Source organism: Ostrea edulis, chromosome 8 (assembly GCF_947568905.1).
Source record: "Ostrea edulis chromosome 8, xbOstEdul1.1, whole genome shotgun sequence".
Lineage (NCBI taxonomy): Eukaryota > Metazoa > Mollusca > Bivalvia > Ostreida > Ostreidae > Ostrea > Ostrea edulis.
This window is the reverse complement of record NC_079171.1, coordinates 35,985,255-36,000,140: the sequence shown is the minus strand read 5'-3', so window position 1 is coordinate 36,000,140 and position 14,886 is coordinate 35,985,255. Positions and strand designations below refer to the sequence as shown.

The 14,886-nt window shown below is 34.9% G+C and overlaps 1 protein-coding gene across 1 annotated transcript in view; it reads right to left on the bottom strand.

Annotated features, from left to right (window-relative positions):
* LOC125662584 (techylectin-5B-like) overlaps positions 1-14,886 on the bottom strand; it is a 71,452-nt gene that overhangs the window by 33,233 nt on the left and 23,333 nt on the right. Inside the window, exons 9-11 of the mRNA XM_056145964.1 lie at positions 14,756-14,824; positions 14,142-14,281; positions 13,452-13,548 (exon numbers count right to left, since the gene is read on the bottom strand). Of these exons, the coding sequence (XP_056001939.1) occupies positions 13,452-13,548; positions 14,142-14,281; positions 14,756-14,824 (306 nt within the window). The remainder of the gene's footprint in view (positions 1-13,451; positions 13,549-14,141; positions 14,282-14,755; positions 14,825-14,886) is intronic.

Sequence of the window (14,886 nt, the reverse complement as noted above, 5' to 3'; positions counted from 1 at the left end):
TTGGCACGATATATCCAGATATCAATGCAAGTTGAAGTTAATATAACTTCAAAGCATATTAATTTCTTAATTTGAAAAGTGCTGAGAGCAAGGTTATTGTGACTTGTAACATGTCTAATTTTTGCATTGAATATGCAAGATGCAGCGATTTTTGCACATACGAAGTTGAATCTAGCCTGAAAAACATATTTTCTGTTGAAGGCAGAACTTGCTCCCCTAACTTTCCTTTGGCACTGAAGTTCACATGTCACATAAATCAAACATATTTCACTTAAAAACATCGGGGTGTCGTGCCAATGATGAAATTTTTATGTACGGAAACCCTGTTTATGCAAATGAGTCCATTGTGAAAATAACTATACGTGTAGATTAGGGGCGATATCAAGATCACAATATAATATGGATATTACTTTAGCATGTATGCTATATAAAGAAAAAATTGAAACTTTTTCAATATCAAAGAGAATTAATATAACCCATTTGACAGAAACTTTTACGCGATTGCAGTTTACCGTTTGACAGCGGTGGTAAATAACGAAACAATATTTTGACATTTCCAACCACAAAAGGACTAGATATGTACGTCATGACCTTCGTCATGACGTAATTTTCATTGTGATGTCGTGCAATGTGCCAGTGCGGTAAAGTATATCTATGTACAGCACTGTTATTAAAAATGTTATGGGGAAAGCCTTAACTCAACCGCGTAAGTGCTTGCATCAGATAAAACCATGCAAAACAGTCCAGAAGCACATGTTACCAATCCTTGTGATATTTTACATAGAGAGTCACCTATTGGATTTATCTCCATTTACAAAATATTTCAATGAAAAATCCATGCATGTTCTTTTTATATAGCGCCACATATTCCAGGCATATTGGTCTCAGTTATCAAGCCAAACTACAGCTTTTTCAGCTATTTTTGATACCCGAAATATAGATAACTGCGATAGGCAGCCCAATTCTGGACAGACTTAAAAAAGTACCTCCTCTATGCTATAAATCAAACTAAAAATGAGGTTTAGATATTTTATCATAATCGAGTACAGATGCCTTTATTATGGGTCCCCCCCCCAATAAAAAAATAGCTGATTCAGCATTTTTCCCTATGTTCAGAGCCATCAGTCTTCCAAGGTAGGTCAAATTTGAAAGTTTTGTGTTCATTTAGCAAAAGCTCTGTCATATATGGCCAATTCATAAAAATATTGAGCTAGGCAAATAATATTATCCATTTCGACAAGGGATACGAAGAGATTACCATTAGGAAATCTGACAAAGTCGATAAAATCCACCACACAATGAATTTCACATACCATACCAACAATTATATCAATACCAAAGGGGATAAGAATTCTCATTTTAAGAAAATTTTAATAAATACTAAATTTGAAGTTGGTAATTCAAAGTATCTTATACAAATCATAGTAATTATACACCAAAATCTATATTAATATGCACAATTTCAAAATAATCCACATATTTGACCACATGAATCTGATCCCCTGATCGTTAAATCATGTAGCAGATAAAAATGTATATCTAACAAATTATTATATAGTCCATAATTAATGATTTTGGGGATTAACAATTGGAAAGTTACAATTGCATAAATGCATTTAAATACTAAGAAACAATAAGTACTTATTATCACAAGTTTCTAACTATAAGTCTTTCATAAGAAAACAAAAAAGGTTTGTAAAAGATAATTATGTTACTCCAACTCCTTTAACCAAGTGACCTAAATTGAATAGGGGTTATGTACTAAGGTACGTCAGCCTGTCGTAGGAATCATATACAGAGAAGTCTTTTCTAATACCATGTCGATGAACCAAATGAAAGATATACCAATATGTGGAAAGCAATACACCAATCTTCTTTCAAAGAAAGTTAAGGTGGGTCACTACAACTTGAAAGAGTTTTTCAAATCAGCACAAAAATGATTTCATCATGAAGGATATGATACATCATAAGTATATATGTCAAAAAGGCAGACACTATGCAATTTTGGATAAAAATAACATGATTTTAAAAATTAATTTCTTTAAATATGAAAAACAGCCTATGGCGGATTTGAACTCAGGATCTAAGGTTCACCAGCCCAATGCTTTATTCACTGAGCCATAATGATAGACAACCAAATCAATCGATAAAAACAATTTCACAAAACATTCAAATGGTAACTTGTGACATGAACCTTGGTGTAGTTAGCTACCTTAAATATTTGAAGATGAAACAATCTACAAAGATTTTTTTAACAATGTACATAAGATTAAAAAATCCATAACAATCAAAGCTGTCTAAATGTTTGAGGGATCTTGTAGAATTACTGAAGTTGAAATAGATACATCATAGTAATATATAAATTTAATCTCATCCCTGAACAAGAACAGATTGATTATTTCATGGGATTGACTTTTGTGCAAGATTTAACATGTGTAACATAATAAAAACATTATTTGCATGAAATATATTTGACCTTACATGTAAATGCGACCTTAAACACGACTTTCCTTTCACTGCGTTTCTATCGATACATTTGTAAAATAGGAAGTGACCTTGAATATGGCCTTTACATTCATTAAATGTTATTTATCTTGATTAAGCTTCATTCCATCACTACAAGTTTTATGTTTTGAAGGTAAAAAATAAAACTATGATATCAAATAAAAAAAAATATCTACTAAGTTTTGACAACCCTCAACCTATTTATATGGAGGATTTTGAGAGAAAAATTCAGTTCTTTACAAAATCCTAATTGCATTATGTTTAATGACAATGTGGCCTAAAATGAAAATTGCTGTGTTTCCAATGTTATTAAATTATACCCCCTAACCTAGAATTTAATATATATATATATTCATTATTTAAAATTTGTATTCACCTGAGGATGGATGTTAAAATCCAGAAAGCGCTAGTGAATATATATTTTGGAACTGTATATTTTCCTGATTTTTTTATTGAATTATTTTGACTGTGTGATATCAACTCTTTCTATTTGGATTATATATATATATATATATATATATATATATATGTATATATATATATATATATAGTTAAAGAGATTTCTCAATAAACATTGTTTTGAAGTTCACACTTGTACTAATTTCAAAGTAGTTAATATCAAGCATATTTAGAAGTACCATTAATTGTGAAAATTGATCTCCTCAAATCAAATATGTTAATGTACCTGTAACTTTAACAAGAGATGTTTGTAAAACACATATGCCCCCCATGGTGCAAAATTGAAAAGGGTTATACATACACATAATTTAATTGATAGTAGTATCATCAATTCAAAATATTGAGCAGGCATTATCTTCCTATGTCAAGAGTGAATTGACCATGTGAGCTAAAAATCAATAGGGGTCATCTACACCTTATGCTGTACCAGTGTACCAAGTTTGGTGTCAAGCAAGCAAATAATTCTTAAAATATAGGAGACAGCATATTACTATGTTCAGTTCAACAATTGACTTTTGACCTCAAATTCAATATGGGTCATCTTCTCCTGAAGATGTACCAGTGTACTAAGTTTGATGTCTGTCAAGCAAAAGGGTTATCAAGATATTGAGTGGACATTATATTACTATGTTCAGTTTGACATTTGACCATGTGACCTCAAAATCAATAGGGATCATCTTCTCCTGAAGATGAACCAGTGTATGAAGTTTGATGTCTGTCAAGCAAAGGGTTCTCAAGATATTGAGCGGACAGTTTATTCTAATGTCCAGTTTGACCCTTGACGTTTTACCATGTGACCTCAAAATCAATAGGGGTCATTTTCTTCTGAAGATGTACTTGTGTGCCAAGTTTGATGTCTGTCAAGCAAAGGGTTCTCTAGACATTGAATGGTCAGTATATTCCTATGTCCAGTTTGGCCCTTGACCTTTGACCATATGACCTCAAAATCAATAGGGGTCATCTACTCCTTAGGATGTACCAGTGTGCTAAGTTTAATGTTTTTCAAGCAAAGGGTTCTCAAGATATTGAGCGGACATTATATTCCTATGTCCAGAGTACATTGACCCTTGACCTTTTGACCTGAAAAACACTAGGGGTCCTCTTCTACTCATAACCAACCCACATATGAAATATCATTATCATCAAGTGAATGGTTCTCAAGATATTGAGCGGACAACACATGGTCTACAGACCGACCGAACGACAGCTGCAAAACAATATGCCCCCTCTTTTTCAAAGGGGGACATAAAAATATAGATTGTGATCAGATTGTCTCTTTGTGTTCTTTTGAAAATAAAAGTTTGAGAAAAAAATATAATGTATATTCTACCAGCCTACCTCAGTTTTGACTTAGATGTTAGCAGAAACACAAAAAAAATACAGTTTTAGTCTGATTCCTAAAATTAAATACATGCAATGTGTATATAATAGACACATATAATGTAACCCCATCATGTATTATACCATAATCTATAGCAATTGTAGAATTAAGAATATTGATGTACACAGCATTATACATGTACAATGTTGACAAGGTATCTTCTAATACTGAACATTGCTACCAGATCCATAACTATTTGTACTTCAGATAATGTTCATCTATGTGCAGATTTTCCATTGCATCCAATGTGACACCTTGGACACTTTTTCACGGTTTCTTTGTTTTGTTTGGCTCATTCCCTTTCTCTGTTTCAGCACCAGATACAACACTATAAGTAAAAAGCATACATTCAATGAAAACTGTCTCTGAAAACTGAAAAGATAAAATTGGGGGGGGGGGGCTATTATATATATATATATATATATATATATATATATATATAAAACACTTTGTAAGACTTTCATTGACAGAATAAGGACAAAAAGACAGTCGGACAGGTTAAAAAGAAATTCTTGGATAATTAGGATTCATAATATTAGAATTCACATGCAATTAAATTTTACAACATGAATGTAAAAATATATTTAGATTATCAAACACAAGAAGTATTTGAAAACAGGTTCATTGATAAGCTACAGACAAAGGCAAAATATTATAAGTTATCATTTTCAGACCATATATGTATTGTGCTATTTCGGGTTTATTTGATCAGTTGGGCGTCAGATTAAAAATCAATTTTATAAATGTAGAATTAGTACAGGATATGCATTTAGATTTATTTTACATACTTGTACATTATCCTCAATACTGGTAGGTACATTCAAACATGCCAACTAATTCCTCAATTTGCTTGAGCATAATGCTGCATTACTTTATACCCTGCAATAAAGTAAAAATTTCCTTTAAGAATTTTCTTACAAAAAGGGATACAGTACTGTGATAAATGGTAGGTTGTAGCAAATTTGATATATGACATAGCTATATATGTATGTAGGTTTATGTTATAATTTATGCCTTTAGATTTGACTACATAGTATGAATTTGATACCAGGTGTTCAGATCAGATGATATACTGATATTGTTCCTTGATCCTGACATATTTTCAGTTAGGGAATTTACCCACTCTCCGCATCATGTTTCATAGCGGGTTAATTGTTCAAACAAAACCAAAAACAATATCAGTGCATTAAAACGGTCTACACTACACTTGTCCTTGAATGACTGTATTATTCAATGACCGAAAGCCAATTACTCATATCTCCTGTTCAGATGTTTGTCCAGCTTATGTTGGAGTTGGAATTTGTTCCTCTATTCTTTCTCAACCACCCCCCACCCCACCCCACCCCCAATTCCTATTGAAATAATGGAATGTGACTGGCTTTTAAAATTTGGAATAAATTACAGATCTTTAATCTCATTTTCTTACAGTCTGAGTATTAGACAAAAAGAAAACGTCCCTGGCTCTGAAGATGCTATAGTTCCTATGGAAGGTCTCTGTAATACTGTATAACACTACATGAACTTTCCCTCAGTTTAGAGATAAATATCCATTTTTCCACCACCTAATTACTGCTACCAAACCCACAGATTTGGCATCACACTTTATAAAAAAAAAACCCATTAAAAACACCAGCTAATATTTTTCGGGGAGCCAGACTCGGGAGTGGGACATTACACAAAATGTAAAGTTTCCTTACCAGCTTCAACCTGAATTGCCTCCCTTGACCGATACCAAAACATAGGTGATGTACCTCAATCTGCCTTCGCCTTTCTGGAGGAGGAATTGTCTAGAACATTGTATTTGTCCATGTCCTTTTCCAATATAAGCCATAATGGTCTCGTTGTTTTTGACATATTTAACTGTCCGGTAACGCATAAAATTATGGTCCGGTACAGAATCAATGAGGATATTTCGAACCTTTGATGAACATATGTGTGCAGAAGTATCTTTCTTACAATCAATCAACGATGAAGTATCAGAATCTTCGAAATTATTTCCACAATAAAGCTATGATCTCCAAACCTTTTGCAAAAATTACAAGTCAGACGATGCCAGCATTTATCGTATACCTTTTGACACTCCTTTTTTTTGAAGAGTTACACGGGGAATCCCCATTTCGATTTCAATACGGAAGAAGTGTATTTATTATGTTTTTATCCACTTTTTTTTTTTTACTATTTCCGAGCTTAGAAATGATAATAAATGTTTCTTCATGAGTTTTATTAAAAAAAATGTTTAGGAATCATAAAAAACCCCGGTTTTACAACTATATTAATTTTCTTCAAATAAGTCTGAACATAGCTACTATTTATGTCAACTTTCAGCTACTCCTCATTATTTGTCAAGTTCCATGATAAAATTCTTAATACATGTTGTATATCCTACGTATCTAAAAAAAAAATATGGAAATACAACCAATTAAATAGTTGTCTACCTTACACGATACAGGTGCTCAAAGTTTACTAAAAATGAAAATCTCAAATAGTAAGCCATGTTTGTCGCCAAAAATGATATATCATCCAACAGTCGCAAATGATACATTACACTGTATATTTCACCATATCAATAAGCTTTAATTCATAAAACTGATATTAACTAATTCAATTTATCGCAAAAAATGGGTAGTTTTAGACCATTTTCTACGTAGGGAAGCTAGGGATTGACCGAAATGCAGTTTGCTCGTGTTACTATAAATATAATGAACTTGATCTATATTTTGGTCTCACGATTGACTCACTTTAGACCGTGAATCAAAAAAAATATTATCATTATTGGAAAGTTTTGACCCCCCTTCTGGAATATTTTTTTCTGATTCTGCCTGTTTCTCTCTGAGACAAGCACTTAAATTAATTTAATTATCAATCTATCAAAACTTGTATTATTATTTTTTTTGAAAATAAACAAATAATAATGTGATTTGATATGTTCAATAAGCTGAATGAAAAGGGTATATTAATAAACAGCTGACTTTAGCGTAGGGGTGGGGGGGGGCAAACATAAAGGCATGGTTAGGAATTGGTGCACTGCGGCAGTAAACTTAGGGGATAAAAGGGCTCAATATACCCCCTCCCCCTTCCCCCGTGACCACACCCCTCCCTTACCCCGGTGACTGCACCTATGTATCCTGTCTACGAATTTGTTAAATCTTTAAATTTCATAATGTTGTTAAAGAAAGAGATGCATTGAATTACATGATTAAGTTTTCTTAATGTTGTAGGAAACCAAACAATATCTTACAATGAAAACATGGTGAATTGGCACAGTTGGGGCTCTACGAGATCTTTTAGAAAATTTCCAACTTTCTTTTTACTCTATTTCAGTGAAATCATGATTAAAATGTCTCCAAACTCCCCTGTTAGTTTCTCATGTTTACATAAAACATTAAGTAGGCAGTCATGTTTAACCACTGCTTAAATGACTTAACCCACCTCTGCAGATTGGTTAAGTTTGGTCAATATTAACCATCGGTTAGGCAATTGAACAACTGGATAACTTTTGAGCAACATAATTTAACCAATGGCTAAAAGTTTACCGGTGGACAAGGGATTTAACCACTGATTAAGCTTAACCAAGGTTTTTAGCTACCCAGTCCAGATGTATTAATAACACTTTGTTGCAGGTATCAAACTTGTACGGACAATGATCGTCCGCTGCATCGTCTCGCCATATTTGTACATTTTTATACAATGAAATCCATCATCATGGACACTATGCCGCCCAAAAAGCGACGCTAATAATAAACTGAGGAGCCGAAAAACGCCTGGTGCCGATATTAGAACTCAAATCGGTGGGGGAACCGGCGAAGTCAAAAATAAGAAAGGCTGCTGGTCAAAAACGGAGCCCTATTATCGTAGACCTGCATGAGCCCCCCCCCCCCCCCCCCCCCTTCCCATGCTCTCCAATTTTCCGGTCAAGACAAGTTCTGGAATATCGGAGTTTGTTTGTGAAGCCGGGCTCAAGCAAGGTAGAGTCAGCAGGTAATAATGCTATTAACTTTGTTTGTCACTACTCATATATGAGATCTACTATGTATCAGTCAGACAAAAATCATTAATAGGCCAATTTTGTGAGGGTTCGTCGTTTAGTGAAGAGGTTCTAGTCAGTCGACCAAATGTTGAGTGAAGTATATTTGGTCCTGTAGGAATGCATGTACCCCAGGCCATCATATCTAAAATTTGGAGTCCAACAGTTCAAAAAGTGTACATCTTAGCATTTACCCCCATCAATAAAATATGTAGAGTTATGTAATGCATTTTCTTTATACCCTGTTGTATTAGATAGAATTGGCTCATATATGTACATGGGTTCAAATATGGTTTTCCCTACATCATACAGGTCCAATGACACACAGGGAAGCACGTTTAACGCCTCAGTTGGAAGAACAGAAATTAGATAAGGAAGTTAGATCGGGTAGAATGGCAGATCCTTTGAGGTCAAATTTAGCTAAAACAGATCTGAATACTGTTTTCCGTTTACTGCCCATTTACCCAGGTGACTTCGATTTTCTCTGCAGTAAATGTAATGGTTAACATAAAAATGCTTGCCATTTGGTTCGAGTCTTTCATTGTGCTTTGTTCAGCTAATTCAGCACTTTCTGTCATTGGCTGATAGCTGAGACATCTGGTAATCATAACATAATACATTACTTTGACTTTTTTTTATTTGGGAGGTAGTTCTCGAGACAGTACCTGCGGAAATATTTTGCGAACGTCTTCGTGCTCCTATAAGGCCCTTTCACACATTCAAGGACGAGACGCCGTATTATCCCGGATTGTCAATCCGTGATGGTCCGCCATCACCGTATACAAACCGTGTATGCATTCAGGACAATCCGGCTTGGCCAAACCAAACCGTGAAAAAAAAATTAAACATCTACCCCGGATCGTCCCGGAAGAAAATCCTCCGTATTGATCCGTGTAGGTACAGTGTACCAAACGAGAGGTCCGTGTATCTACAAAACCGTCGGATCACCCCGGATAAAATGGGAAGACTTTGACTCTTTGTTTTAAAATAAGTTAAACACGTATCCTCCCCCAGACTACCTGGTTGTACATCTGGGTTCCAAAGATCTAGGAATTGGTCCTGCATTATAACTTTTCCATTGTATGAAATGTTCATTCTTAAGCCCTCAACTTGACAATCATATGGTCTAACATGAAACTGTGTTTGTATTAGCACAATGCAAAGGATGAATGTAAGGTCGAAGCTGTGCGCAGGAAAGTTAATCGCTGAGTCAAACAGATTTTAAAACAAGAGGGAAGTCTTGTAATTATATACCCTTTAATCACAACTGCAGACAAAGAGCTGTTCAGGAACCCATCTTAATGATGTTACTCCGTATTCCTTAATAGTCTATAATTGGGACTGAAATATGTTCTGCTATCTAAGAAGAGTCAGTCTACCCCGATAAATAATAAATTTGTAACACTTCCCAATTATCCCACCCTTTTTCCTCCCATTTTGATTGGATTATTAGGCACGGTTTAAGTATTCTAAAGAATTTTCTTGGTAGTAAGGATTTGTGTAAAGAATTAAGTAAAGTTTCAAATTATCAAACAAATTATCACAGTAACTGTTCATAACGCTTAGTGGTGACTGGGCTTTTTTAGACAAACACATTTGGCCGAATCAGGGATGACTAAAAATGAGGATTTCTCTTATGTCTGGGTCAAAACTCAGGATAATATATCCTCAACATTGGGGGGTGGATTTGGGGGGCACCTCAGAGGTATCCGAGGGACCGACTTCATCCTTGCTGTACCAAGGCACGTTTTGGGTTTACCCGTGAGGTTTTAACCAAGGTGTTCACCAGGGAAGGTGGGACAGAGTTAGGGCTCGAGTCAGATATGAAATTCCTTATCGTTTGTGACATTCACTATTGAAAGGAGGAACCAAGAGGTATGTTCCAACCACATTTACCTGTGCGGGCGCTTTGCGCCAGTGCCAAAAGGAGAAAATCCCTGGGTGTTTAGTGATTCCTTGAGTTGGTCGTAGGATTATATTTGAATGTTAAATAAATTGTGCCAAATACTCGCCACTACCGGTAAGTGTTGAATTTTGTCATCGGGGATCAATGATGAGCATTGTCAATTATGTAGGTCAACAATTAGATCACCCGAAAGGCTACTCTGAGGGAATTTATTCAAGAAAGTGTTACAATGTAAAGTGGTATGGTCCGAATTTCGACAATTTTCCCCACCCTTTAAAACCGCTGTTAAATCATCGCAGGTAGGTATTTATAGGGCTGTGCGACATGTCATACATTATTTCACCTGTTTCAACCAGAATTACTTGATTTCAAATCGGTGTTTACTAACAACCGTCACTCGGTCATTTCAAGTGACAGTCACGTGTGCAGTTCAAACGTTTAGATCATAAGTGATCTTCTCTGTGTATTTTTGTTAAAACAATACAGTGCCATACGTTTAATAGAAATAGAAATATCAAATACATTTTAGTAATTCTATGGCATGTAAAACGTTGCAATATTTGATCTTTTCTATTTGTATACTATATTCTTCATTTGCATTGTATAATTTTACATTTGTATTGTATAATTTTCCATTTGTATTCTAAATTTTCCATTTGCATTTTGTATTGTATCCAGGGAATGTTTATTTTGATTTGTTACGAAGGATTTCATTAGTTAACGTCACTGATGTACCACATCTGTAGACGTGCTTAGCACACAGGGCCGCATCGTCGCAAACCACGGTTTTGAGTCCACTGACGCTCGAATAGAAGCACCCGTTGGAAACCGACAATGACAGGGCCGTAGCAATGACGGTTATTTATCGTGTCAACGCCTGTGCAGCGATACGGAATATCTATTTTTAAGGTCATTACGAAAAGACCCGTGATTCTCACTTTTAAATGCCGAGTGTTTGGCAAAGGAGCAATCACTGTCTTTGTCTTAGGTTTGATGCGGCAATGACAGTAACGGTTCTCGAACTCACGATCTCTCGCCCACAAACCAAGCGATATATTACTCACAGGCAATTGCATCGCTTGGGGGTCGAATTTACTATATAAAGAGTAAAGGTATAGAACTCTAAATATAGGGTACCCAAGTTAGCCGATGTAAAAACAATAAATTAATTGATATAAAATTCTACTTTGCATTTTAATTTATTCATACATAATTAATCTGCATTACTACCAAAGTTCATCCCGAAATTCCGTATACTTCCCAAGATATGCAGAAATGAACTCGAAAAAATGCCTATTATTTTTTGGTTGACTTTTAGCTGGGCCCTGACACTATACGACTACACAGAGTGTTTGAGCATTGCAACAAGCTATCAAATAGAATGTGAAGCATAAAATATCATTTCTAAAATGAATTTCTTATCCCAATTCATAAAATGAAGTCCATAATAGCTCCAAGTGACTGAAAATTTTAAACCGTCTGTACTTTCACAATCCCAACCACTAGCGGTAGTTACGACTAATTACCCAAAAGAGATGGAAGGGCCCATAACGATTTAGAGACTCAAATACTAACATTTATCAATATTGATTCATTATAGTACATAAATCATGCTAATAACAAGTTTTTATAAATATAGAAATGTCTTATGTCTATTTTTATCTAAATCACATTATCATAGGTGTTCGACGATTGATAATAATGATGTCAATGTGGGTAGTTAGTGGCACCGATGAAAATACCTGATATTAAAATGAAAGTGTTTGTGGTCTCGTCCGAATGACCACCCCGTGTAGTCGCCTCTTACGACAATCTGGGGATACTGAGGAGCTATTCTAACCCGGATCCCCATGGGTCGAAAAACACCGTGTTTTCGGTGAAAAGCCCGAGTTGTTCCAGCGTACAACACTATATTTACTTTTTAAATAATATTGTCACTGTTTTCTTTTACATGTAAATGGGTTCAAGCATGTAATTAAGGGAAAGTTAATAACTTTAAACACTAATTAATCTGCTTTAAAGTAATTATATACAAAAACCATACATGGACATCGGATCATACAGCTTTAATTGCTTATTGGATAAAAGTTTAATGAATAAGAACAAAGGAGAGATTTAATATATTTTATGATCCTTAGCTCAAAACCACTACCCAAGTGAACTGTACTCGTTTTTGGCTCAAAGCAGGCAAATTAATAAAGTTTGAGAATAGAAAATGTCATTTATTTAGTAAATGACGAAAAGTATATGTAATAGAGGGGGTCATTAAAACTAAGTAAATAAAACATGGTTGAGAAAAAGAACATATATACACAAAATAAAAACATCCGATATCGATAGGGGGTCTAACAAGAAGGAAGTTGTATCGTATGGTTGGACCCCCCCCCCCCCCTATTACATACACATATGTAAACAGACTAGCATACAAATATTGCCTACCCACAGAAAAGGGTGGGTAGCAACAATAAATCAAGACCATGAATCCAAGACAAAATGAATTGGATTAACCCCACCCAAAATCCACTTGGAAAGTAGATAGATAAAACCAAACATAAAAGGGGCAAGGAGGCAAGGCATATATATGCATTATTACAATGTGAATGGATTTGACAAACAACAAAGACTGAACAGTACACACATAAGGTAATGGTAGGCCCTTTATACACAACTGTTTATCTTGTACACGGCATGGCTTCGGACAAAACGTCTAGCTTTACAATTCGTCTTCAAATAATTGAGTTAGTTCTAACAGAACATGAGCTACTACCTCTTACAAGATCTACAGAACTTCCGCAGCCATGGTAGCTTGACTCGGTCGTCTCCATGTTATTTTTCAAAGAATTTATGTGTCGCATACAATGCGACTTTTTCAACTTTTCCTTTTTCGCACGTCTGCCTCTCACATACATTCTGACGTCTGTCACATTGTTTACATTAGTTACCATTTCCGAAGCAGTGTTAAGGTACCTGAAGTTTGTAAATCTAGTAAACTTGTTGCCCCACTCCTTCGGCACCAGGGTTACAAGGGTCATATGATTTATAAATACCAAATTTGAAAAGTATCGGAATAACAGCTATTAAGAACATTAAACATGCTCTAGTGCTAACGGACGACGGAGACAGATAAAATACAATATGTCGCCTGAGTGACTCCGGTGACCTAAAAATAACCTTACCGAGCCAAAATTCTCCAGACACATTACCAAATCCGTTTTTGTATTCTTCCCAGTTCCTGGTAAAGTTTTCTGTCAAAGGGTGCCGCCATTGAAATACCTAGGAGAGGTAATTATAAGTTTAAATCCAATTATCTTCTTTCAGACTTTAAAAGGTCGAACCAATATACATGTAAATATGTTTTACGTGGTGCATTTTATGGATTAGGTACTTTTACATGTACAAAAAGGAATGTAAATGGTGCGTATACATGTACCAACGTCATTGTCATCGATTATCTAAAGTATTGCAAGTATATATAAATGTATATGAGTGTTACTTTAAAGTCATTCAGATATAGGGCTCACGGTGTATATGACCGGTCAACAGGGGATGCTTACTCCTCCTAGATACCTGATCCCACCTCTGGTATATCCAGGGGTCCGTGTTTGCCCAACTCTCTAATTTGTATTGCTTAAAGGAGTTATGAGATTGATCACTGTTCGTTATCTTCACCTTGCATGCATCAAAATTGGTAGCGTATAAGTTTTACATCGGAGAGCTACAGATCCACCCTTTATAAAAATCTTCGATTTACGGCGATTCTTCAAAACATAGTAATAATTATATCTTGTTTCTTGCCTAAAATTCCTATTTCGAAGTCAAGGTGTAGAAACAACCCTACGTTTGTAGTAATGAAAAGTTAACCTTACCGTCCAACCCTTAGGGTCGACATCCATGTTGCAGAGCACGTCGATTGATTTTTTACCGGGTCCCCAGGGATATATCTGGTAAATCCCCGTGGTGTTAAATCCATTGTGAAAGATTTCCCAGCAATCAAACGGGGAGGAATCTACAATTGATAAAAAAACATACTGAATTTTGTATATCATAATACGATTACGCAGCAGGCAGAAACTATATATTATCAATATTTTTGAATACAATTAAGATACAATGGTATTTGTAAATATGAAGATATTAATAAGAAGTGATATTAGTAGGAAATAACAAAATGTAGAGAATTAAAATGACACAATGAAGAGTTGCCGATTTATAAATTAGTCTTACATTGTATATATTCATATCTCTATGTAAATATACACCTTCTGATCTAGCTAAGTATTACCATTATACCTTTTGATGAGACCCCGTATCAAAGTAAATCAAATGGACTTGAACGTTATACAAATTAGCAACAATCATAAATTATATTTACAACTTTAGGCCTACGTGTATCCAATTATGATACACATTGTAAATTATGTTAGAGAATATTAAATTTCTTATTGTTTATACAATATTGATGATAATAAGAATTATATACATTGAAGTGTCGTCGTTGGAAGTGTCGTCGTCGTTGTCGTCGTCGTTGTTGTTGTCGTTACAGCTGCACCTACAAAGTATTGCCAAGATGTATAAAAATAAAATAACCCGCAACACTGATTATCATAATTG